The sequence below is a fragment of the Rhipicephalus sanguineus genome, chromosome 1 (assembly GCF_013339695.2).
Source record: "Rhipicephalus sanguineus isolate Rsan-2018 chromosome 1, BIME_Rsan_1.4, whole genome shotgun sequence".
NCBI lineage: Eukaryota > Metazoa > Arthropoda > Arachnida > Ixodida > Ixodidae > Rhipicephalus > Rhipicephalus sanguineus.
The window spans coordinates 57,339,831-57,367,769 of NC_051176.1; the positions used below are offsets into that span (position 1 = coordinate 57,339,831).

Here is a 27,939-nt window from a genome sequence, read left to right on the forward strand (position 1 = left end):
GTCGCCATAGCAACCGCCACAGTTTCTTACACCGTGGCTCAGGGACAGTGATTTCAACACTTCAGAGCGGCAAGCTTTGCGCGTATTCCGGATCCGCCCGTGGCCGTCTATTGGCTGCCGCTTCTTCGGCCAAGCACGCTGGATCCAAGCGCCGCCGGCGTCGTCATTCCCGTGCTGCAGCACGACGAGCTGAGGATCAGCCAGATTCGCCGTGCCAAGCTTTGCGCAGCTTAGTGCAAGCTTCCCGCATTTTTATATGGGAACATTGTCGGGCGTCACATTTTATGACATGCCCATTTTTCAAAAATCGTAAAGGTTGCCTGTGGTTTCAGATATTCATAATCGAATTTTAATTACGAAGGTGACCGCGCATGGCACTCAGGAAATGCGGTCGCTTAGTTACGTCGGACCGGAAATACCCGTGACAAGGAAGTGATAAAATTTGAATGAAGGCGCCGCTATGTTATTAATAAACCAATCCATTTTACGAAGTAGCGAAGCACTCACCACGTGTTTCTAAGACAATATGCGCACCTACGTAGCTACACACTTTCTTGTTGCTGAGGTAGATGATGAGGAGGATGATGAAGAATAATGGCTGAGCCCTTGGCGGGAAGCTTTAAACCACCCACCTGTTACGCAGTTGACATGCGGAACGCCTGGCCGCGGCGGCCGCATTTCGATAGAGGCAAAATGCTAGACGCCCGTGTGCTTAGATTGGGCACCCGGGGTTCGTTAAAAAGCCCCAGGTGGTCGTAATTTCCGGAGCCCTCCTCTACGGCATCTCTCGTAATCATATCCTGGCTGTGGGACGTAAAACCTCAACAATTGTTATTATGGTGTGACGTCTGGTGCGATTCAACTCTTCTACTACGCGGGTACTATAGGGTATTTTTCCGAAGTAAAATTACAGTTGCACCGCAAGGGCGAACCAATGAATGCGATAGCAACAAACTGGAATGTTATACGTGGTGCGCAGCGCCTATAGGGGCGCCACCGAAAGCCGCGTAGTGGCGGCCGTTGGAACTGCAGGCGGGTTTCCTGCCGGAGACGCCTGCTTCCACTGCAAGCATGGCTGCAGTGCGTGCGTGAGATTTGCCGCGTGTCCGCGTCCCAAATAATTACTTCTGCGGTGACGGTGTGCGCAAAAGACCCGCACTTTATAATAATGAACACGTGCCCGATGTCACAGCTGTATGGGACGACATTGTCACCGTACGCGCCAGCTGTTCGCCACAGACGAGCATGAACAAGCTTCCCTACGAAGTGGAGCTCATCGTAAATACGCCGCTTTCCTCATAACACCCCGACCGCTAATGGCTTCATTTGTTGACGCGTTTTTTATGGACGCACTAGCTTCGTTTACATGCCATGTGTTTGTATAGTAGATTTTAAAGGAGTGCTGTCGCGCGGGCGAATAGTTTGCACAGGTGCGGCAGCGTGAAATTTCAGCGTTGGTAAAACATCCAATCAGCACTATAAACTTGAGACAATTAGCACGTATAGGACTCCGGCAGTAACCAAGTGAGTTGAGTTTATTGGATCGTTTGATGTTTTGCCGTTCAGAAAATGCCGCCTGCAGATCCTGGTGTTCTTCGTAGGCTCCCAGGGGCTCCCACGCTCTCTAAGAGGTCCATTAGGTTTACAGAAAGGTGCAAGAAGCGAGCAATTAGTTTAAAAAGTACATATTTGCAATATTCACAGTTTGAAAGCAAATGCGAAGAGGGGCCATAAATATTGCTTGTAAGCCACGTGCTTCATTGAAATCATTTTCCAAGGAGAGACTTAACTACAGTGCAGCAACATGGACATATTGGAAGACGTAGGACCTTAAATGTGCTTATAATATATTCACCGATTTCATACACAAGAAAAAAAAACAAGCACTAGCTAGCACCACTAGCAAGAATAAAGAACGTTTCGAATTGTCTCGAACGTCTCGAAGATTTCAGAATCGACCCCACGCATTAGACAACCTGTGTAACGTGAATGTGCATTAGTGGTAGACATCAGGGCTTAGAGTTCGCGCGTTTCCCTATACCGTGAACTCATATTAAAAAGTGTTCAAAAGGAGGTTGAATTTCCTGTCAAAAGCCTTCAATGCTCACAGGTGTCAGGTTGTACAGCCAATATGCAGGTAGATGAGGCAGGCGCACAGCGAACATCTGCACCGAGGCACTCGCATTCTCGTGACATCGATAGCTAGAGCATGCAGTCTATTCCGTGCGCGCATGTGTGATTGCACGGCGCTCTCCTGAAAGCGCCGTCACCTGCTTTTTAACACGCAGTCCTTCGTTTAAAGCGTCTAAGCTCAATGACCTCTTCATAGCTTTACCCCGCATTTTCTGGATTTGCGCTTCGCATCTCATCAGTAAGAACCAACTCATGCGCATTTTAGCTTCCAGAATGTAGACGAGGCGACCAACTGTAAACGTTGTAGCGTTTACTGAACCCGTAGCGACGCAAATGGGAGAAATAAAAACACGGTAATCGTTCTAACACTGCCGAAACAAAGCACGATTGCTTACCTCCTGCGTCGAGCAGCCGCAATCCACCACCGCCGTCGCTTTTGCTCGTGAAACAGCACCGGAAACTTGTAGAAGTGTGTTCCTGGCGGGTTTTTATACGTGTTCGAACCGCCAACTACGTAGCAGTTGTTTCTGGACATCACTGAAGGCTGACAGAAGCTTTAAATTACGATGGAAGACGCAAATTTAGCAGCCCCTACAGAATTTTGACGAGTCATCGACGGCAGCCGTGGGCGATGTTAAAGCATGCGCCCTTGGTCGTGCGACGGAGATGGCCGGCTCGTTTCATCGCTGCTTCAGCCGCGTTCGTCCCCAGCGCTCGCGCGCTCCCGCATAGAACATACGATGCGCGGGGCGATGTTATCAACTTGGACTTTATACGTAACATGAAAGCGACGGCAAAAACCAGCCGAGAGTGTCCATATAATTGCGATCGCACTAAAAGTTTCAAGCACTGGCGTGACTCTGTGGTAGAGCACTTGCTTGTCACTCAGCAAGCCTGGGTTTGAATCCGCCCCAAACCCTTGTTGTTTTTTTTCTTCAATGTGCGCGATAGCTGTGACGGACAGCGGCGTCGGCGGACAACTGCACCATCAGAATTGGCTGTCGTCGTGAGCTCATAACAACTTGCGCTGTAAAACATTTATGCACCGCACCATTCGTATAGGTTATGACAAGATGCAAAGTAGAAATCAGGAGGATACTTAATGTGCGACGCCTATACAGTCACCGATTTCGCGGGGAGGAGGTGTAAGCAGAGAGAAGGACGAGACACACAAAAACGCATGCATAAGGATACTATATCCCTTGCTTCACGATGGCGTATGCTCGTTCATTCTTCAAAAATGGCATTCTGCAGGAGCCTTAGAATTTCGAGCGCTATTTTGTTAAGATATCTATCTCCTTTAGAAATACATTTAGGTCGACATTATACGTATTGCGTTTCTTACGTGATATGCTGTCTAATTACGCTGAACGAAGAAACGTTAACGGGCAGCTATGACACTCTATGCTTCAACTGGTCAGGGTAACGGGATAGCATAAGCTCAATTTCGACATTTCACATCCATCTTGCGATACACCGTACTTCGCGCCTCTACCAGAATGCACGTTATGTTAGGGCAGCACAGAATGTAATCATGGGATTAAGAGGAAATCCAGAGACTCAGGCTCACGCCATCAGTGGCAGTGCGCCCTCGTCGTCTTCGTTATCCGCACTTTGCGGCACAGTGGCATAGACAAAGCGGCCAACAGCAATAATACCACGTAATACAAAATACATTGTTTTGCAATAGATAGATAGATAGATAGATAGATAGATAGATAGATAGATAGATAGATAGATAGATAGATAGATATAGATAGATAAAGAAAGAAAGAAAGAAAGAAAGAAAGAAAGAAAGAAAGAAAGAAAGAAAGAAAGAAAGAAAGAAAGAAAGAAAGAAAGAAAGAAAGAAAGAAAGAAAGAAAGAAAGAACTGAATTGCATGAGGAGGCGGACTTTACTTTTACGGGAAATTGGTATGCATAGTAGAATAACAGCATTTCAACGTGTTTTCTACAAAGCACTTCGCGGCACCTAAATTGTGTGGCCAGCGAATTTTCAATGTATCGTTTAACAAGACGTGTTGCTGAGTTAGTTGGCTCATTGCTTGAGTTGGCGCCTCGTGTATGTCGTCTCGAGTCCTCGTTCACTTAGCGCCGCACCATTTGTGTTCCAATGTATGTCGACACTAATTCTGAGATGCGCGGTTATTACGACTGCGATTGCTATTGGCGTGATGGTGGCTCGCTGCCGTAAACACTCGTTGAGAGAATGCATCCAAGAAAACTTACATATAAGAAAAACTTTGTGAATATGCCCCCTACATTCTGTGTATGTAGTTACAAAGCGGTTGTTTACATCGTAAAGAGTGCACTATTGCTTAGAATGATCTGTCGCAATTATTTCCGCAGGGCGGGCTTCGAGGCGTCGTGTGGACAGACTGCGTGCAGGCCTTCTTAATCCTGATGGCACCTGTGACAGTCATTGGAAAAATCATCTACGACTCGAGACGTACGGACGTTTTGCTGAGGCCCCTGAGTGACATAAACATGAAGGAGTACGCTTTCAGGTAAGCCATCGCGCCGACAGACATTCGTTGCACTAAACACGGCTAAGGAACAGGACAAACCAACTTGCGATAAATAATATTGGGGCGTATTAGCGTTGCGTAACACGTCATATATTAGCGAGTTCTATCTGTGCGTTGTACGTGACACGTTATCGCAGTATATCCGCGATATCTTAAAACCAAAGCACATGTGTGTGCTATAGCGCTAACTACCGCGCAGCTTATTGTCATTTCATAAAAACATAACAGCAATTAGACCTGAAAGCTGGGCTTGTCGGTTCCGTGTACGGGCATTGTAAAGTTTTGCAGCAAAAAACAATTTAAGAACGGAGGCAAGCGGCGGCTTTCTTTTCGTTTCGTTCCACATTTTAACTGTTTTTCTCTGGAACTTTTAAAATGCAGATTATACCCCAGCTCTAACACCAGCCTATAGATCGCCCGCCTCAATTCGCCTTCGCTGCGTTCGCTTCGCCGGGACAATGGTAAATGGTGAAATTGGACATCCCTTAGACCCGTCTCACTCTGTGTCTTATCGTTACGATTGACATTCTACGCTGGTAGGTATATAGAGAAAGCGCATTAATCCGTGAAAAGTCCTTTGGCTATGTGAGGTCTGAGGCAAAATTATCATTTCTGCCGAGAACGCTTCATAAATGCAGTGTGGAATGCGGCTAACTTCTGTGGCAATGCACTTCATTGCACATTTTGAGTCATCGCTTCATCCCTCTGTCACTCACTCAACAAGGAAAACTTCCCTCATGAAGTCACTACCTGTGAAGATAATGATCTCCACTCATGATATACACAAAGCCGGATGAGCAAAAATCGTAATTTTGTCTAGAGTTCCTTATTTTTAATAATTCAAACAATACCGCAAAAACTCGCGGCGTGCATAAGACAACAGTATAATTATACGAAAGATCAGTAAACAAATGTGTGAAAGCCACGCATTGCTTATACATCTGAGACAAATCTCACGTGAAAACTGCTGATAAATCTCGATGTGGCCAACGCATAAAACACTGACGTATGTGACGGGACAAATGGTGCAAGCGCTGGACTTCTTTTGTCTTGTTTCACGCGCATGCTTCTTTTTAGTTATGTGTCGAAGCTTGCCAGACGAATACTGGGCCCTTGTTTATGTTACTTCTGGTGATTATAAATTTTGTGGACACTCACAAGTTCGTACGTATAATGACCATCGCCAAGGAGATGAGGTCTTTGTGACCTCATCTCCTTATTAGCGCCACGTTGCTAGGCAGCGTTCAATGTGACCGAGGCCAAGTTAATGATAGCGGTGCACACAAAGCAATCAAAATAAAATGAACACGAAAAATGCTTGCCACCATTATACACAGTGTCACAAACGTCTGGAATTCTCGCTCGCCCGTCCCTTCGTGCCTTGGAAGGGCGCCGTGGTGTCGGCCGCGGCCTAACAGGCGCCAGGCCCCGGAGTCGAAGGTCGAACACGGCGACGCTCGGTTCGGAGAAAAGAGGTGCGATGACAGGCAAACACCTCTCGCTTCCCGGAGCCGTTTCGAGGGGAGAGCCGTGGTCTGTTCACCATTAGTTTTAACGACCGGCGCGGCGGTCTCCGGCTCGCGGAGGAGAGGAAATGGGTGAAGGCATCCGGGGACAGCAACATCAATTATCTCGGACGTAGCCCCGCGAGCCTGCTGTCACGCATCAACACCAAGAGAGAATTTGACTGCTTACGGGAGTTGACGTTGAGCCAGCGAAGAGCGCGGTCATCGGTGTCGCGAGTCTCGCGTAGGCGGCGAGCGCGGAGTGTCCCGCGCAACGAATCGAGTCGGCTGCAACACCGGGCACCCTCGTCGTCTACCGAAGCTGCGAGTCCATCGGTGGCACCACGTCACCTCCCCTACGAGTACCACGTGCTGGAATGGTCCGTACGGAACTTTTTATTGAGTGTTTTTTTTTGTTACCGTTTTCTTTTATTTTAACCAGCTGTAAAATATCATATCAGAGTGTGCTGCGTCGCATAAGAGTTCCGAAGCGGGAGCGCGTTACTTTTCTCATAATTTGTCCTTGAATTTTTGTTAGCCACAATCATGTCCATAATGACCTTGTGGGATGCCGTGTCGATGGAAGGACGCATCCCAACGTAAACGTAAGAACTGTTTATTAACGGAGTAGCAGCAGCGGGGCGAGCATACCGACGCTGCGCTCGGTCGGGTAGCGAAGGAATGATCTCTTCCGAGCTTGGCAGCTTGGTTTTATAGCCACCGTCGGTGACGTAAGCCTCCGGTGACGCTGTCCCTTATCTGAGGCGTGGTGTAGCATGCAACCGTGTCACGCCGGCCTAGATAGTGACGAGGCGGAGGCTGCGCCGGTTTGTGCGCACTGTGTCGCCACAACCTTATTAACATCCCGCGTTGCCTCTAATGTGTACCTGTTGTTGTTCATTTAGTACGTAGCTTGCTCTGTAGTTGTTCTTTTTATCGCGCATAATTTTTGTCTCCTCTTAGTTCCCATTGTACCGCTTACCGTTGCCCTTCTCATAATTAAATGTTTATTTGTTCCGTATCAAATGTCCGTGTCTGCTCGATGAGTCCATCGGTCATCCTGCACACCACTACACGTGCAACCCCGCACGGGTCGACCGGCCATTACAAATTCGATATGCACCACTCCGAGGCCTTTCAGGCGTCGCAGGCCTAAGCGTAAAGTGGAAGCCTGCGAGTCTGCCGCAACGCCGTTGTTAGATCGGCGGGGGCCTCACCGAAGTGTGTGACACACAGCATGTCCTCCAATAATAGCGCTCGCTGTGAAGTGCCGCGTTATAGGAAATGGAACACTTGCATACGCCCGACCTCTGCAACTGTAAACTCCCCCGGCGCGAAAATGCTCCAGCTGAAATCAGCAACACGTGCACACGAACTGATTTTTTTACATCTGCGGGAACGTTTCCCTCTTCGACAACTCGAGGCCGTTTCAAGGTATACGCCAAACCGGATATCGGTTATTAGTTGATGCCAGTGATCGCATAGCTGCTGCTACGATGATAGAAAGGCCGAGAGCGGTTGTACAACGAGTTGTAACATAAATAAATAAATAAATAAATAAATAAATAAATAAATAAATAAATAAATAAATAAATAAATAAAAAGAAGCAAAATACCAACCACTGTCCTATGTATAATGTATGAAGTAACGGGATTTTTAACAGCTCAGCCGTTTAAACTTTTCTTTATGCGTCCGACGTTCGAAAAACTCGGCGGGTATACACCACTGAAAGCAGATATGCGCCAAGCAGCTCCTGTACAGCATAGCCATCGATGCCTAGCGATAACCAATAAATTCCAGAAAATGCTTTGATGTGCTTAGCATGGCCCAAATACATGACCAAGTAGGCCCAACTGAAGTTTTATCGAAATTTTTATGGGTTGAAGTAGGCACAGACAATAGTTTCGTCATTGCTGTAGTCAGAATATGGAAGCGTCTCGACAAATGGGTCATTCCAGCAGTGTACTACGGGTACTACGGGTATAGGACGAAATGCAGCTGGTGATTCGGACTGCTCAGGTATGGGGCCCCAAGTGGGGGGACCTAGTGAACACCCTTATTTGAGCTCTTAATTCATTGCGGCGACGCTCAAATGGCGTTGTGCGTTTTCATCTTATGTCATCTTCGACAAATCGCACCGGTGCGCACCGGGGCATTCAGGCGCTACGACGATTGGACGAAACGGCGCACCAGGGCGCCCCGGTGCGCACCAGTGCGATTTGTCGAAGATGCCAATAATGTTGCGCTGTGAAATGCACAGTGACGCACGAAATTCGTACGTGCTGTACTTTTCGTATCTCTTTTTTTAACAACGAAGCTGGTTAAGCCGGTCGTAATGTTGACCCTGCCGCAAAGCTGTCATCATCATCATTAAACGGGTACCTGCCACAGAATTTGGGCAAATCCCACTGCTCACCGCTATGGCGTTGCCTGCAATAACCCTGAGAACGAGTACAGAGAGAGAGATAAAGAAAGAAAGAAAGAAAGAAAGAGAAAAATTCTTGCCAAAGAGATAAAATCATTCGCAAGGCGGGACTCGAACCGGCGTACCCTAGATCCAAAGGCGATCGTCCTGACCACTAGGCTATCCAGGCACGCTAGCAGAACATGCGAGCAGACCTAGATCGGGCGTCCTAAGAAAGTACGTACTCCCGGGGAGGAAGACGCGCATCTCGAAGGTAGACGTGTCGGTCGAAGGGGAGTACGAGCGGCGACGGGCCCGCGCTTCGCTGTGACTGGATTTTCGCGAGTCAGTGCAAACATTAAACTTTTTTTTTTTCTGCTAACTTTGTATGCACCATTGCCGAGTAGAGTGTAATGTATACGTGAAACTACACCAACTAGAGCCACTTCAAGCTCTTTTTACGAAGGTTTCATGGTGCGCATATGAATATAAGTGTTGTACCCGCATATACAGTTGACAGTGTTGCGCTCAATCACTTCGCCCTTCTTTTACACATTTTTGGCCTACTTTCCGCCATGTCAACACACCAACTATCCTAGCAAAACGTCGTGCTTTTCTGAAAACACCGCACCGACGCGATTCTCATCGTCGCTCGTAGTCGTATAGCACGCAGCGCTAAGTAACCTGCACGCTCCTCTTGAGCTAGTTATTTTTGGATAAAAACACGATAAAATATCGCCGAGATGACTTGTTCCATTAAGGCGAAAGCTTCAGATGTTTAGTCAAACGCGAAACGTGACCACCGGCGTTGGCGGTGTGAGCACGAATAATGCAAAACGTCACGCGATCAGAGATCGCGACTTGACGAAGTCACCATGTGACGTCATCACAACATCACAGATACCAAAAGGTGCGGCGTCATTATGACGTCATCATGACGCCACTATGGCGTCATATAACATGACGTAACATGGTGACGTCATCACACAAACTCATCGCATGGTCAAACGTGGGCCGATCCCGGAGGCAGGGCAAGACCATGTGAGGTGCAGAAAGCTTGCAATGCCTCCGATCTTGGAGGCAGTGCAGAACCACGTTAGGTGTAAAAAGCTTTCGGTGTGTGTGTGTGTGTGTGTGTGTGTGTGTGTGTGTGTGTGTGTGTGTGTGTGGTGTGTGTGTGTGTGTGTGGAGTGGGGTTGGAGGAGGAGGATCACTACATTGACTGCGTAGAAAGATTAAGGTAGCTTCGCACTAGGGGTGCCAAGCCTGAAGGAAGTACGGAGCTGGGCAGCCTTCTTTGTTTCTCTTCGGTTTTCTCTTTCTTTCTTTTTCCCTTTTTTCCGTTTCTTTTTGTCTTTTTTTCTCTCTTTATTTCTATTTATTTCGTCCTCTCTCTTTACCTATTTCTTTATCATTCTAGCTCTAATACACTTGTGGTATTACAAGTGTATGCTCGACAAGTGTACGCTAATACACTTGTGGAGCCCGGCGCAACACACTTTCCGATAAATTGAAATGTTATTCACTGCTCGAAGATTCAGTACGTGAGTACAAATCTCATCAAAGTGAAAGTTGCTTTGAGCGCCAAATAGTAAATCGTCATGTAGCCAGCCAATGTCACAGCTAACTAAATATAAGAGTCAAAATACGTCGGCATCTAGCACGCCTTAAAGTGACCACGTAGCGCGTGACGTGCCGAATAGTATGCGCTCGCGGTTTCCGAAGCTACAGTTTAAAAAATGTGACGTATATTGCACGTACTGCAGGATGAACCTCGACTTCACGAATGACGAAAACTTTTGGGCTTGCTTTCTTGGCCTGCTCGTCCACAATCTTCTTCGCACCGGCATCGATCAGAGCGTCGTCCAGAGGTACATGGCGTCCAGGACTATCAAGGAAGCGCAAAGGTATGCAGCGTATGATCCAGTAATCCACTGCTATAAAGACTGAATGATCGGCTCTGATTTAAGGGCCGTTCGTCGACAGAAAAGTGCAGTGCAAGACAGCTAAGCGCGAAACCTATGCACGAGGTTATAACAGTTTATAGTGTACTTTGTGTGTGCAGTATTAACGCACAGCGCCTGACAAATACATGAAGTCTTTTTCGCGCGCTGTTGCTCTGTCGTTAGAGCGCTCACTGGAACGCGAATAATAATAATAATAATAATAATAATAATAATAATAATAATAATAATAATAATAATAATAATAATAATAATAATAATAATAATAATAATAATAATAATAATAATAATCAATCAATCAATCAATCAATCAATCAATCAATCAATGATTTATTTAACGTGCCCAGGAACAACCGTAAGGTCTTTGTGCTGGGGCACGCAAAAAAACAATAAAAATAAACAATACAATACAGACAGTTTTCAGAAATAAATAGAGCAAAAACACGTAGACAAAGAGAAATGAACACAAAAGGGGAGGAGTAAAATAAGACAACACGAGAAATATTGACGGGGCATAAAAAATTAGATTGCATATATACAACTATGTGGAAAGACTGAGAAGGGAAGACTTTGTACATTGTGCCACACTATGTCAAAACAGTGCAAAGCTCGGATAAAAACAATGATTGTGGGCTATGAAAAACGTCAAGATCAAGAAAATTAACATTATAGAGACTTTGTATTCTGTGAACGGTAGAGTGTTGGAAGAAGCAGGCGGGTACATGAAACGGTCTGTTCTCTCTGGTTAACTTACGCGGAATTCGAAAATTTACACAATTGAGAAGTACAGGGCAGGATATGATACCGTGGACTAGCTTGTAAAGAAATAAGAGATCAGAGCGATTTCGTCGGCAGTGATAATAATAATAATAATAATAATAATAATAATAATAATAATAATAATAATAATAATAATAATAATAATAATAATAATAATAATAATAATAATAATAATCAATCAATCATTTATTTAACGTGCCCAGGAACAACCGTAAAGTCTTTGTGGTGGCGCACGCGAAAAAAAAAACAATAAAAATAAGCAATACAATACAGACAGTTTTCAGAAATAAAAAGAGCAGAAACACGTAGACAAAGAGAAATGAACACAAAAGGGGAGGAGTAAAATAAGACAACACGAGAAATATTAACGGGGAATAAAAAATAGATTCCATATATACAACTATGTGAAAAGACTGAGAAGGGAAGACTTTGTACATTGTGCCACACTATGTCAAAACAGTGCAAAGCTCGGATAAAAACAATGATTGTGGGCTAAGATCAAGAAAATTAACATTATAGAGACTTTGTATTCTGTGAACGGTAGAGTGTTGGAAGAAGCAGGCGGGTACATGAAACGGTCTGTTCTCTCTGGTTAACTTACGCGGAATTCGAAAATTTACACAATTGAGAAGTACAGGGCAGGATATGATACCGTGGACTAGCTTGTAAAGAAATAAGAGATCAGAGCGATTTCGTCGGCAGTGATAATAATAATAATAATAATAATAATAATAATAATAATAATAATAATAATAATAATAATAATAATAATAATAATAATAATAATAATAATAATAATAATCAATCAATCATTTATTTAACGTGCCCAGGAACAACCGTAAAGTCTTTGTGGTGGCGCACGCGAAAAAAAAAAAAACAATAAAAATAAGCAATACAATACAGACAGTTTTCAGAAATAAAAAGAGCAGAAACACGTAGACAAAGAGAAATGAACACAAAAGGGGAGGAGTAAAATAAGACAACACGAGAAATATTAACGGGGAATAAAAAAATAGATTCCATATATACAACTATGTGAAAAGACTGAGAAGGGAAGACTTTGTACATTGTGCCACACTATGTCAAAACAGTGCAAAGCTCGGATAAAAACAATGATTGTGGGCTAAGATCAAGAAAATTAACATTATAGAGACTTTGTATTCTGTGAACGGTAGAGTGTTGGAAGAAGCAGGCGGGTACATGAAACGGTCTGTTCTCTCTGGTTAACTTACGCGGAATTCGAAAATTTACACAATTGAGAAGTACAGGGCAGGATATGATACCGTGGACTAGCTTGTAAAGAAATAAGAGATCAGAGCGATTTCGTCGGCAGTGATAATAATAATAATAATAATAATAATAATAATAATAATAATAATAATAATAATAATAATAATAATAATAATAATAATAATAATAATAATCAATCAATCATTTATTTAACGTGCCCAGGAACAACCGTAAAGTCTTTGTGGTGGCGCACGCGAAAAAAAAAACAATAAAAATAAGCAATACAATACAGACAGTTTTCAGAAATAAAAAGAGCAGAACACGTAGACAAAGAGAAATGAACACAAAAGGGGAGGAGTAAAATAAGACAACACGAGAAATATTAACGGGGAATAAAAAAATAGATTCCATATATACAACTATGTGAAAAGACTGAGAAGGGAAGACTTTGTACATTGTGCCACACTATGTCAAAACAGTGCAAAGCTCGGATAAAAACAATGATTGTGGGCTAAGATCAAGAAAATTAACATTATAGAGACTTTGTATTCTGTGAACGGTAGAGTGTTGGAAGAAGCCGGCGGGTACATGAAACGGTCCGTTCTCTCTGGTTAACTTACGCGGAATTCGAAAATTTACACAATTGAGAAGTACAGGGCAGGATATGATACCGTGGACTAGCTTGTAAAGAATAAGAGATCAGAGCGATTTCGTCGGCAGTGATAATAATAATAATAATAATAATAATAATAATAATAATAATAATAATAATAATAATAATAATAATAATAATAATAATAATAATAATAATAATAATAATAATCAATCAATCATTTATTTAACGTGCCCAGGAACAACCGTAAAGTCTTTGTGGTGGCGCACGCGAAAAAAAAAAAAACAATAAAAATAAGCAATACAATACAGACAGTTTTCAGAATAAAAAGAGCAGAAACACGTAGACAAAGAGAAATGAACACAAAAGGGGAGGAGTAAAATAAGACAACACGAGAAATATTAACGGGGAATAAAAAATAGATTCCATATATACAACTATGTGAAAAGACTGAGAAGGGAAGACTTTGTACATTGTGCCACACTATGTCAAAACAGTGCAAAGCTCGGATAAAAACAATGATTGGGGCTAAGATCAAGAAAATTAACATTATAGAGACTTTGTATTCTGTGAACGGTAGAGTGTTGGAAGAAGCAGGCGGGTACATGAAACGGTCTGTTCTCTCTGGTTAACTTACGCGGAATTCGAAAATTTACACAATTGAGAAGTACAGGGCAGGATATGATACCGTGGACTAGCTTGTAAAGAAATAAGAGATCAGAGCGATTTCGTCGGCAGTGATAATAATAATAATAATAATAATAATAATAATAATAATAATAATAATAATAATAATAATAATAATAATAATAATAATAATAATCAATCAATCATTTATTTAACGTGCCCAGGAACAACCGTAAAGTCTTTGTGGTGGCGCACGCGAAAAAAAAAAACAATAAAAATAAGCAATACAATACAGACAGTTTTCAGAAATAAAAAGAGCAGAAACACGTAGACAAGAGAAATGAACACAAAAGGGGAGGAGTAAAATAAGACAACACGAGAATATTAACGGGGAATAAAAAAATAGATTCCATATATACAACTATGTGAAAAGACTGAGAAGGGAAGACTTTGTACATTGTGCCACACTATGTCAAAACAGTGCAAAGCTCGGATAAAAACAATGATTGTGGGCTAAGATCAAGAAAATTAACATTATAGAGACTTTGTATTCTGTGAACGGTAGAGTGTTGGAAGAAGCAGGCAGGTACATGAAACGGTCTGTTCTCTCTGGTTAACTTACGCGGAATTCGAAAATTTACACAATTGAGAAGTACAGGGCAGGATATGATACCGTGGACTAGCTTGTAAAGAAATAAGAGATCAGAGCGATTTCGTCGGCAGTGATAATAATAATAATAATAATAATAATAATAATAATAATAATAATAATAATAATAATAATAATAATAATAATAATAATAATAATAATAATCAATCAATCATTTATTTAACGTGCCCAGGAACAACCGTAAAGTCTTTGTGGTGGCGCACGCGAAAAAAAAAAAACAATAAAAATAAGCAATACAATACAGACAGTTTTCAGAAATAAAAAGAGCAGAAACACGTAGACAAAGAGAAATGAACACAAAAGGGGAGGAGTAAAATAAGACAACACGAGAAATATTAACGGGGAATAAAAAAATAGATTCCATATATACAACTATGTGAAAAGACTGAGAAGGGAAGACTTTGTACATTGTGCCACACTATGTCAAAACAGTGCAAAGCTCGGATAAAAACAATGATTGTGGGCTAAGATCAAGAAAATTAACATTATAGAGACTTTGTATTCTGTGAACGGTAGAGTGTTGGAAGAAGCCGGCGGGTACATGAAACGGTCCGTTCTCTCTGGTTAACTTACGCGGAATTCGAAAATTTACACAATTGAGAAGTACAGGGCAGGATATGATACCGTGGACTAGCTTGTAAAGAAATAAGAGATCAGAGCGATTTCGTCGGCAGTGATAATAATAATAATAATAATAATAATATAATAATAATATAATAATAATAATAATAATAATAATAATAATAATAATAATAATAATAATAATAATAATAATCAATCAATCATTTATTTAACGTGCCCAGGAACAACCGTAAGTCTTTGTGGTGGCGCACGCGAAAAAAAAAAAAACAATAAAAATAAGCAATACAATACAGACAGTTTCAGAAATAAAAAGAGCAGAAACACGTAGACAAAGAGAAATGAACACAAAAGGGGAGGAGTAAAATAAGACAACACGAGAAATATTAACGGGGAATAAAAAAATAGATTCCATATATACAACTATGTGAAAAGACTGAGAAGGGAAGACTTTGTACATTGTGCCACACTATGTCAAAACAGTGCAAAGCTCGGATAAAAACAATGATTGTGGGCTAAGATCAAGAAAATTAACATTATAGAGACTTTGTATTCTGTGAACGGTAGAGTGTTGGAAGAAGCCGGCGGGTACATGAAACGGTCCGTTCTCTCTGTTAACTTACGCGGAATTCGAAAATTTACACAATTGAGAAGTACAGGGCAGGATATGATACCGTGGACTAGCTTGTAAAGAAATAAGAGATCAGAGCGATTTCGTCGGCAGTGAAGTGATGGCAGTGATAATAATTCAGCAGTATTTGAACGAGATCCAGAGTCATTTTTAGCAAAGCGATGGTTATATATGCTGAGGAATTTTTTCTGGACTCGTTCAATGGTGTTACCGCTGGATTGAGCAATGCCATTCCATATCACGGACGCATACTCAAGTTGCGGAAGACATATTGCCGTGTACAATTTGTGTAGGGCCATGGGAGACCTGAATTCTCGAGATATTCTACAAACACATCCGAGAGAACGAAGGCCCCGCATAGCAGCACGCTTAACGTGAGAAGAAAAGTTTAACGCGCTGTCAACAACAACACCAAGATCACTGATTTCATAAACCTTGCATAGCGGCACAGAATTGACAGAGTATTGAAATGACACGCTAGATGTTTTGCGAGTGATAGACATGAATTTTGTCTTAGAGGTATTCAGAGAAAGGTTATTACCGTCGCACCATTCGGAAAAAGAGCGCAAGTCTGACATCAGCAAGCGACAGTCGTTAACTGAATGAATTTCCTTAAAAATCTTGATGTCATCGGCATACAAGAGGAAAGAAGAATTACGAATGGCAAAAGAAACATCATTACGTAAATTAAAAATAAGAGTGGGCCTAATACCGACCCTTGAGGGACCCCACTAGTCACTTTATACAAAGAAGACGTTTGGCCATTTACGGCAACATAACAATATCTATTGAGCAGATAGCTCTGCAGGAGATTCACAACTGACAAGTCAACATCAAAGTGCGCAAGTTTAACCATAATCAGCGTGTGGCTGACTACGTCAAAAGCCTTGCTCAGGTCACAGTAAATTACGTCAACCTGTCCTCTCTGAGAAATAGGTGTGGAGATCTGCGTCATGAAACTAGCAAGATTTGTGGTAGTTGAGCGGCCAGCGAGAAAACCATGTTGATTAGGAATCAATGAGTTTTTCACACTAAAAGACAATATGTCGTGAAGAGCCAGCTCGAAGATCTTTGATGCGGCACATAGTAGAGAAATCGGACGATAATTAGAAGCATCTGTTTTAGAGCCCGACTTAAATACTCGAAAAACACGAGCAGTTTTCCACATGCTAGGAAATGTGGAAGTGTCCAGGCAGTTATTAAATATCGTAGTTAGTACTGGGACAAATATACTACCATAAGCTTTTAGTATGGCGGAGGGGATGCCATCTGGCCCACATGATAAGGATGGTTTTAAGCGCTTAATGCATTCGCAGATAAGATTTTCATCCAGCGACAAAGCACTGGATGAGCTAACCGCCTTGGGCTGTTGTCTGATATCTGATAAATAATAATAATAATAATAATAATAATAATAATAATAATAATAATAATAATAATAATAATAATAATAATAATCAAATGTTTATTTATTTAATGTGCCCAGGAACAACCGTAAGGTCTTTGTACTGGCGCACGAAAAGAACAAAAAAAAACAAAAAAACAAAGGAAACATTCATAATAAAATATCAGGGATAAAAAACGTTATAAAATTGCACATATACAACTATGCGCAGGCAGAAAAAATATATGAACAGTGTACAAGGCTATGTAAGTACAGTGCAAAGCTCGTAAGGCTATGTAAGTACCCCGCAAAGCAACACGCATAGCGTGAGCAGAAAAGTGTAAGGTGCTAAAAGAACACCTAGATCATTGATCTCACATACCTTACACAACGACACAGAATTGACAGAATATAAAAATGGCACACTAGCTGTTTTTCGAGTGAAACTCATTACCTTGGTTTTTGAAATATTTAGGGAGAGGTTATTGCTCCTGCACCATTCAGAAAAAGAACACAAATCAGATTGCAGCAAGCGACAATCGATAACTGAATGAATTTCCGTAAATATCTTTATGTCATAGGCATACAAAAGGAAAGAAGAATTCCGAATGACAGAAGAAACATCATTAACATAAATTAAAAAGAGGAGTGGGCCCAGTACCGACCATTGAGGAACCCCACTAGTAGCTTTATACAAAGAGGATGTTTGGCCATTAACGGCAACGTAACATAATCTATCAAGAAGATAGCTATGGAGGAGATTCACAATTGAAGAATCAACATCAAAGTGTGCAAGTTTATCAACAAGCAGCGAATGGCTGACAACATCAAAAGCTTTGCTAAGGTCACAGTAAATAGCGTCAACCTGTCCTCTCTGCGAAATAGGCGTGGAGACTTGCATCATGAAACTGGCAAGATTAATAATAATAATAATAATAATAATAATAATAATAATAATAATAATAATAATAATAATAATAATAATAATATTATTATTATTATTATTATTATTATTATTATTATTATTATTATTATTATTATTATTATATCCCCACTGGTTCTCATCTGAAGTTATCAGTGCACTGAAGCATAAAGATCACGCACACAGGAAATCTAAATGTTCTCCTTCCAGCGAGTGGAAGGAAGAGTTCAGCTTCCTTCGAACTCTCTCTAAACGCCTATATAAACGGGATCATAGTTCGTATATTGAATTCTTAGAAAAAAGCGCCTCTGACAGGCCGGCTGAGTTTTGGAAGTATGTACGTAAACGGTCCAGAGAAAGCGGAGAGTCCTTCAGACTACTGGACTCAAATGGGGTAGAAGTGCATGCCGTCGCTGACTGTTTTGCCACGCATTTCTCATCCGTTTATAAGGCCTCAGACTCTAGCACTGATATCAGACAACAGCCCAAGGCGGTTAGCTCATCCAGTGCTTTGTCGCTGGATGAAAATCTTATCTGCGAATGCATTAAGCGCTTAAAACCATCCTTATCATGTGGGCCAGATGGCATCCCCTCCGCCATACTAAAAGCTTATGGTAGTATATTTGTCCCAGTACTAACTACGATATTTAATAACTGCCTGGACACTTCCACATTTCATAGCATGTGGAAAACTGCTCGTGTTTTTCCAGTATTTAAGTCGGGCTCTAAAACAGATGCTTCTAATTATCGCCCGATTTCTCTACTATGTGCCACATCAAAGATCTTCGAGCTGCCTCTTCACGACATATCGTCTTTTAGTGTGAAAAACTCATTGATTCCGAATCAACATGGTTTTCTCGCTGGCCGCTCAACTACCACAAATCTTGCTAGTTTCATGACGCAGATCTCCACACCTATTTCTCAGAGAGGACAGGTTGACGTAATTTACTGTGACCTGAGCAAGGCTTTTGACGTAGTCAGCCACACGCTGATTATGGTTAAACTTGCGCACTTTGATGTTGACTTGTCAGTTATGAATCTCCTGCAGAGCTATCTGCTCAATAGATATTGTTATGTTGCCGTAAATGGCCAAACGTCTTCTTTGTATAAAGTGACTAGTGGGGTCCCTCAAGGGTCGGTATTAGGCCCACTCCTATTTTTAATTTACGTAATGATGTTTCTTTTGCCATTCGTAATTCTTCTTTCCTCTTGTATGCCGATGACATCAAGATTTTTAAGGAAATTCATTCAGTTAACGACTGTCGCTTGCTGCAGTCAGACTTGCGCTCTTTTTCCGAATGGTGCGACGGTAATAACCTTTCTCTGAATACCTCGAAGACAAAAATCATGTCTATCACTCGCAAAACATCTAGCGTGTCATTTCAATACTCTGTCAATTCTGTGCCGTTATGCAAGGTTTATGAAATCAGTGATCTTGGTGTTGTTGTTGACAGCGCGTTAAACTTTTCTTCTCACGTTAAGCGTGCTGCTATGCGGGGCCTTCGTTCTCTCGGATGTGTTTGTAGAATATCTCGAGAATTCAGGTCTCCCATGGCCCTACACAATTGTACACGGCAATATGTCTTCCGCAACTTGAGTATGCGTCCGTGATATGGAATGGCATTGCTCAATCCAGCGGTAACACCATTGAACGAGTCCAGAACAAATTCCTCAGCATATATAACCATCGCTTTGCTAAAAATGACTCTGGATCTCGTTCAAGTACTGCTGAATTATTATCACTGCCATCACTTCACTGCCGACGAAATCGCTCTGATCTCTTATTTCTTTACAAGCTAGTCCACGGTATCATATCCTGCCCTGTACTTCTCAATTGTGTAAATTTTCGAATTCCACGTAAGTTAACCAGAGAGAACAGACCGTTTCATGTACCCGCCTGCTTCTTCCAACACTCTACCGTTCACAGAATACAAAGTCTCTATAATGTTAATTTTCTTGATCTTGACGTTTTTCATAGCCCACAATCATTGTTTTTATCCGAGCTTTGCGCTGTTTTGACATAGTGTGGCACAATGTACAAAGTCTTCCCTTCTCAGTCTTTCCACATAGTTGTATATATGCAATCTAATTTTTTATGCCCCGTCAATATTTCTCGTGTTGTCTTATTTTACTCCTCCCCTTTTGTGTTCATTTCTCTTTGTCTACGTGTTTTTGCTCTTTTTATTTCTGAAAACTGTCTGTATTGTATTGTTTATTTTTATTGTTTTTTTTGCGTGCGCCAGCACAAAGACCTTACGGTTGTTCCTGGGCACGTTAAATAAATCATTGATTGATTGATTGATTGATTGATTGATTGATTGATTGATTGATTGATTGATTGATTGATTGATTGATTGATTGATTATTATTGTTGTTGTTGTTGTTGTTGTTACAGTAGTATTGAAAGTTGGGCCATTTGGTACGGTAGCATGTTTGTGTACAGCGCGAGGATCGACGAAGACGGAAAGAACAGAACGTTCTGTTCTTTCCGTCTTCATCGATCCTCGCGTTTGTTGTTGTTGTTGTTGTTGTTGTTGTTGTTCATAGGTACCCATGTAGTCATCACCCTCGTCCTTGTGCACTGCAGCGAATCATTTAAAGCAGGGGTCTCAAACACGGGGCCCCCGCGGTGTTCTCGCTAGCGGCCCGACCATATTTTTTTTTAAATGTTCCTAGTAAGTATGCTAATGAGCTACACATGCATGGCTGGTATAAAGCTTTTACTTGTGAGGCAACCCGTGGAACAACTCCTTATTTCAGAACCGGCGTCCTGATTTCATTCATGTTGAAGATCGGTAGCGATATGTTGTTGGAATCATGGCGCCGAATCCCCTTAAAAAATGACTCATATCCGAGATATGGGAAATGTATTCTTCCATATGGCAAGGTTAGCTTTGTGCAAACTACCCTCACCCCCCCCCCCCTCCTTCCGCTTTTATCTCCTTCACTCTTCCGGCCCCTGTGGTTTTAAATTTCGTGACTGCGGCCCGCTAGCTGAGGTTAGTTTCAGGCCCCTGATTCAAAGGATGTACCATAAAATGTGCAAGAAACCCAGCCAATATGGAGCTCGGCGCTGTGATATTGTCTTGCGCACGTGCGTCTGTGTGGCCACGTACAGTCACTTTTTTGACAGCATCGACGTTTCTTGTTCAGTCAGTGGCACTTACTTATTCTGTCCGCGCTAAGACCTGGAGCAGTGTTCTGTAAGAGTCCGCAAAGTCGACTCTCCATTTCAGCGCGCGTTGATCGGGTAAAGCTCGATAGCCGCGGCTACAATTGTACAACTGGCGCCCGTCCACCAGCTCTCGAGCTGTACAGAAAACGGCGCGTCGTCTGCTACGGCACTTCCGGTTCAAGACCTAGCTCTTCGCGGCTCCGAGCTGCCGACCGTTCAGCGTAATCGTAGAGGAAACGCGTACACTTCTGCGACGCCGTTATTATCGCCTGCTTAGTGATCGTGGTCCCGTAATTATTTCGTTAGTAGATAGAAAATGGTTCGCATTTCACGGAACGAAACGCCCAAGTGTAAATGGGTAGTCGTTGGGACTGACACACGGTGAACGCCGAAGGGTGTGTCTCAAGCGTAGCAGCCCGTGCGCGTAGAGGATATGCTTTTGCAACACGCAGTTTTGGCGAATAAATTTGCTGGCGACTGTGATCTACAGCAAATTTGCGTTTCGACATCAAACTTCGCGTTTGGTGACGTTAGTTTAAAGGATATTAAAACCACCTAAATGATTCTACGGGTAGTGATTCATGCTGCGACGGGTATCATCCTCAGCTGTATATGATAACAAAACCTGAAGAGAAACTAGTTGAAGCGCGGAGACCCTTCGAGGTAGCGTATCCTAGCATTGCTTCTTCATTAAATTATCTGCACACTCACGGACTCACGATCCGCAACATTTTTCTACCTTCTAGGGGTGTTTTCCTACCTTCTTACCATATTTTCCCACCTTCTACACTGTAAACATTTTCACACACATAAGGGTGTTTCGGTCACTGAAAGAGCCTTCGTACACCCTTATTTCTCTCACAATTTTTTTCAAAGGGGTGTAAATACGACACAAACGCCATTTGCACACCCTTATTTCTGGCGCAACAAGGGCATATGTTCAAATATAACAACCTAATAACTGGTAGGGTGTGGGGATGTTTCTTGAAATGTTACACCTATGCACTTTTGTGAAGAAGTTTCGGTATGTTACCCTAGCGAATGTTTTAAGCTGTTAAACCTCAGTTACAATTTACAGCTGCGAGCAGCGACATTCCGGTTTTTTTTTTCTCTCGATTCCGATCGTTGTGCGCGCACACCCACTGCTACAACATTTTACGATATAGCATGCATGCACGAAATAAGTACAGTTGCATCCGGTATTTTCCCAGAGTGGGTAGTGAATTATAGCCATAGTTATCCTCTGGAAGGACTAGCCATGGGATTTGCTTTATAGTGCTTCAAAAGAGAGGGCGACGGGGGGGGGGGGGGGGGGACCGCTTTATTTATATTTTGAAAGGGACCCGACACAGTGGTTTAGTGGTTGTGGTGCTCGACTGCTGACCCGCAGGTCGCGGGATCGAATACCCGCCGCGGCGGCTGCATTTTCGATGGAGGCAAAAATGCTTCAGGCCCGTGTACTTAATTTAGGTGCACGTTAAAGAACACCAGGTGGTCGAAATTTCCGTAGCCCTCCACTACGGCGTCTCTCATAATCATATCGTGGTTTTGGGACGTTAAACCCCACCAATTATTCTTATTATAAATTTTTAAAGGGTGCTAATAAGCGTGTAGTTCTCCTTGTTGCGCCCTTTCCGTGGGGCTCTTGGGTGCGAGTTACAGACACTAAAAACATCTACATGGGTGTAATATAGTTTACTGAGTAGGGGTGTTTTTCCACCTACTTACCACATTTTCCCACCTTCAAAGGGTGTTTTCCCACCTTCTTACCACATTTTCCCACCTTCTTACCACATTTTTCCATCTTCTAGGGTGTTTTTCCACCTTCTTACCTCATATTTCCACCTTCTAGGGGTGTTATACAGCGAAGCTATAAACTTCCCTATAGGCTGTCCAGAAAATAAAGGAAGCTTAATCGCTGTGGTATGCAGTCACCATAGGTCGGCAAAAACTTTGGAGCTCACTGAGACTCACACAAGAAATACATTTTGCTCTGAGGGCTCACTCGGACTCAGACTCACCAAATTTTTCCTCAATCGGACTCACTCGGGCTCAGACTCACTAAACTTTTTCTCAACCGGACTCACTCGGACTCAAGCTCACCGACGTATTACTCAGACTCACGGCTTGACCTGAGTCTGAGTGAACCTGTGTGAGTCGACTCTTGAGTCCGTTTGTGTAAAATTAGCTTTTTCGATCATGATGTTGATGTTTCTTAACGCCAATATCTCTCATAAACGGTGCTCTACGATATGCCTTTTTATCTTGTACCTTCAAATACGAGTTATCAGTGGTTTAAATCCAGTAAGGACATCTTTATGAAATACCCGACTCACACAAGATATTTTTACCAAGAAATTCTCGGGAAAGAGTTTACGTGGAAACGTCAGGGCACTGTCCCCCCACCCCCCCAACTCACGCCTCTGATCAATAAATGTTCAGGTGTGCATGAACGCTTGTGCGTTGACATATGTGTGAATAGACTTGAGTATAAACGTAAGCCGATATAAGGCTGATAGTAACGCTGAAGATGAGTAGATAGGAGCATAGGTCGGCAATAAAAGGTGGAGCTCACTCACACTCACTAAATTTTTTCTCAGCCGGACTTACTCGGACCCAAACTCACCAAAATATTACTCACCCGGACTCAGACTCAGATTCACAGCCCGATCTGAGTATGAGTGAGTCGACACATGAGTGAGCTTGCCGACCGATGGCAGTCACCATCTTCGTGTTTGTCTGCGGAGGTTTTTCGTTCGTCAAAGATACATTAAAAAGGCAAATTAACAACTCTTCCAAAGGCCTTCCTTGAGAGCGCTGTTACCTTTGCATTCTTAATGTCATGACTCATGACCCGGCCTGTTCAGTGCGACGAATGCATGCCCTCACATATGTCTCAGTGCATAGTAGTTGAGGAGATGAAGCCAATTGTGTGGAGTGCAAAGGCAAAGGCGCTGTAGTGGCGCAGCGGTATAACATGAAACATGATCCCAAGTTCAAGGCGTGCTACCCGCGTATCTGAATAGAAGTTGCATTATTTTTTTTAACCTGGATGTACCACGCAATTGTACATGCTTCTGCTTAATGGGTTGCGTGATCTCTTGGCACTCTCATGATGTCTTCCAGAACGATGTGCATTGGAGTCTTCCTGAACATCATCTACATGATTGTCATCGGAGTGATGGCGATGGCCTTGATTTACTGGTTCCGAGACTGCGATCCCTTATTGACCGGCGAAATTAAGAAGTACGATGAGGTATAGTATTTTAGGTTGCCTGTATCTCTAAAGGCTGCATAGGCGAACGCTTCATACAGGAAACGTAGCCCAGGCGCACATAATTTCCTCTTAGTAGACGTAGAGTTACGGCACATGGCCTCCAAACGGAGTCATAGTTGTGAATCTTTTTCCCCACGAGCTACCCCGTGGCCATTCGCCGTTTCTCGGTCACGTGAAATTCTAAATTGCTGCAGAGAAGCTGTCTCGTGCAATCACCTTTCAAAGTACTATAGGGCTTTCGTCATAAATTCCCGGTACATGTGCCGCATGCCACTCATGGAAGGGCTGCATGCAAATTGCATGCCATGTCATGCAAGTAACTGCTGTATGTAAACTTCATTACGATTTCTTGTCATGCCTGCATGCCATCCATGTGATATCACTACATATTTTAGGTTGTTCTTATCATCGTATTCATCTCATGTCATGCATGAATTGTGTGTACTTCATGTCTTGCATGAAATGCCAGGCAACGATGTCATTTTTTTTCGCGCATGCTATCATTGTCTTCTCATTCGTGTCATGCGTGCGTGTCATTCATGTCATCTCATTCATGTACCGCAATTCGTGTCAGGCATGCATGTCGTTCCTGTCATGTCATTTTTAGCTTTTCTTTAAGTATCAAATAGACACTATTTTAGGCGCAAACACAAAATCATTAAGCAGAGTTGACGAGTTCTGCGCCGCATCCATGACAAGCATCAACAGAAACATATACGACGAAAACTTAGCCATTCAAGTAAAAAGAATTTTATTGCTACTACTAATAGTACACTTAAACACTATACAGTCGAACCCACATATATCGAACTCGCTAAAAAATGGGAATTAGTTCGATATATCGTATAAATTGATATAAAACGTTTCGAGAATTTACCGTGTTGTTAGTGCTAATTTCGGTGGGCAAGTTGGCTTCACGAAACTACTTTACGATAATGCAAAGAAGGCGGCTTACGGCGACACGCGCGTTTTTTTTTTTCTTTATGTCTTGTTTTTCCGCGGTTCGTAGTTGAGAGTGCGGGTCGTAGGCGAGCGAATACGGCACCGATGTAAATAGCGAACATCTTTACACGCACCTGTATTCGTCTTGTACCTAATATTGGGGTTGTTTTAACGCGATAGCGTTAAAGAGCTCGTATCGCAAAAATTCTGCCGTCGGCGTCGGCACCGTTGGTTGTGAGCAAAAAATCATCTTGTCCGTGACCGAAAAATCGAAAAAGCTGCAAATAAAATAAATAATAAAAATGTTCGGTCCGAGTGAGAATCGAACCCAGGCCGTCTGCGTGGCAAGCAGGTGTTCTACCACACAGCCACGCCTCTGCTTGGAGCTGCACTGAAAGTAACTTTCATGCTTCCCAAAAATACGCGTCCTGTATACAGGTGTCACAGTAGGAGATGTAATATCGCAGTAATATTGCGTGGTACAAGCGTACATTGCCATCGGGCGTCACACCATGTCAATATCATAACGACTCGGTGGTTTAAAGACAGCCACCCATTACAAAAGGCACACACATTACTGCGCGTATTCCCTTAAGACCACGTAGTGGGTGTATCGCAACTTCGAAAAAGTTTCTCGCGCATAATTGCTCCTGGTTTAAAGCATGCCACCCTTTACTAAGGCACACACCTTAGTGCGCGCATTCTGTTAAACACTCGTAGCGTTCGAAGTGCGCACTAGGGGCAGGATATCGCTATCGCGTTCAACTCTTAAAGGTGAAGCTTAAGCGTCCCCCAATTTTTCAGTATCATGCAAAGCACGCTTCTTCGGATGCTGCAGGCATCAGCGACATCAGACTTCTTTTGTGTACGGTCGACTGTGTTGATTATCGCCGTGTTTGCGGAGAACAGCGAGGTTCTTCCTTTTTACGGTAGCCATTGCGTTAACAAAGGGAGTTGAGAAGCGAACGGCGACCCCGCACGACGGCCACTACGACGAGGAATCATGGGAGAGAGCAGGCGATGGCAAGCGATAGTTTCTACTCTCTCTGCGCGGCGCCCTCCTAATCACACCGCTCACTTCCGCATGCGGGAAAGCCCCCTTTCCGCAGGAAAAAGCCAACTTCTTGTGAGGAAACGCCGACTTCTTGGGGCGTTTCGCTCTGCCCGATGTTCGATGTATGAAGTGTACCGGCAGTTTTTATTCGATGGAGCCGAAGACTTTCCTATGAATCGACGTTAAAGCATTGTCGTGTTCGAAAATAGTTCAATATGAAAGATAATGCAATTTATCGGAGTTCGATATAGACGGCTTTGGCTGTACACAGTAACTCTTTTCCGTACACGCTTCTGCAATCTTCATCAAAATGGCGGCGACTGTGTTACATAACTGCATGGTATGAAGAAGGGCTGCATCAAAGCGCAGCCTAAAATTTGTTTTCTTTTCAGATTCTGCCTTACTATGTGAAGCAACACCTCTTCAGTTTTCCGTGTTTTTCTGGTCTTTTCCTAACTGGCGTCGTCAGCGCAGCCACAAGGTATTGTACAAGAGCATTGCGGGACCTTAAGAGCTCGCTATTTTGTGTTTATTTACTCACTAGCTGCCAATCAGGGGTGGCATATCAAACACACTGATCTTATTGTTCTCGCAGCACGATATCCTCTATTATCAATTCTCAAGCCGCTGTGTGCTACATGGACGTTGTCTCTATGTTCGTCAAACTCGAAGATCATACGGCCAGCCACTTCACAAAGGGACTAGGTACGTTGATGGTTCTGAACTTTTTTTTTTCTTGTTATTCTGTGCCTTTCGGGCATACTTCCAAATAAAGTGCGGCCAATCAAGATCGTCGAAAGATGTCCGCCTCCCACGCTATTCAGCGACTTGTACTTGTAGCACGATGTTTTCGTACGCTGCAGATATAACCTAAAAGAAAAAACTTTCGCTTCTCAGATAAAGGGCGCTGACCACTGTATGTTAGGATGTTTCTCCACTGGAAACTCCACGTAGGTTAAATGAGATGGTGGGAACTGCTTGACAGTATCTGCTTTAACTTGGTGAAAATGGTATCAGACGCTTACTGCGCTTAATAGTTTTAGTTTCAAGTTCACGAGGTTATATTTTACAACTCATGGCTAGTTCAGGCTCCTCTTGTGTCCAGCACTTGTCCCACCTTCTTTATGGTGTCAATGTTGCTGATTTTTTTTTCGCGGCTCAAAGTGTGGTTAGGTTTCATGTACGTTTATGATTTCCAGCCAGACTCACTGCAAGTTGTTTGATACACTTCATCGACAAAGTAGTTCGCCGCGTCTCTCGACAAAACGTAGAACACTCAAGAACAATCCAAATGTTGGTAAAACCCTAAATGAGGGAATGATGACAGCTAATTGACAGCGCATCTGCACGGCAATGTTGGTACCTTATGACAACTACTTGGTGAAAATACAGTACATGCATCATCTGCAAGTATACTTTCTCCCGTTGAATAAATACATAGATAAATTAATTTATGGGGTTTCACGGGCTAAAACCTCGATATGATTATGAGGCACGTCGTAGTGGAGGGCTCCTCCTC

The 27,939-nt window shown here is 42.7% G+C and overlaps 1 protein-coding gene across 1 annotated transcript in view; it reads left to right on the forward strand.

The window, feature by feature from the left end:
* The window catches only part of LOC119391668 (sodium-coupled monocarboxylate transporter 2), a 100,664-nt gene that overhangs the window by 60,188 nt on the left and 12,537 nt on the right, over positions 1-27,939 (forward strand). The window contains exons 5-9 of the mRNA XM_037659336.2: positions 4,484-4,641; positions 10,339-10,479; positions 24,274-24,403; positions 26,813-26,901; positions 27,016-27,125. Coding sequence (XP_037515264.1) covers positions 4,484-4,641; positions 10,339-10,479; positions 24,274-24,403; positions 26,813-26,901; positions 27,016-27,125 — 628 coding nt within the window. The remainder of the gene's footprint in view (positions 1-4,483; positions 4,642-10,338; positions 10,480-24,273; positions 24,404-26,812; positions 26,902-27,015; positions 27,126-27,939) is intronic.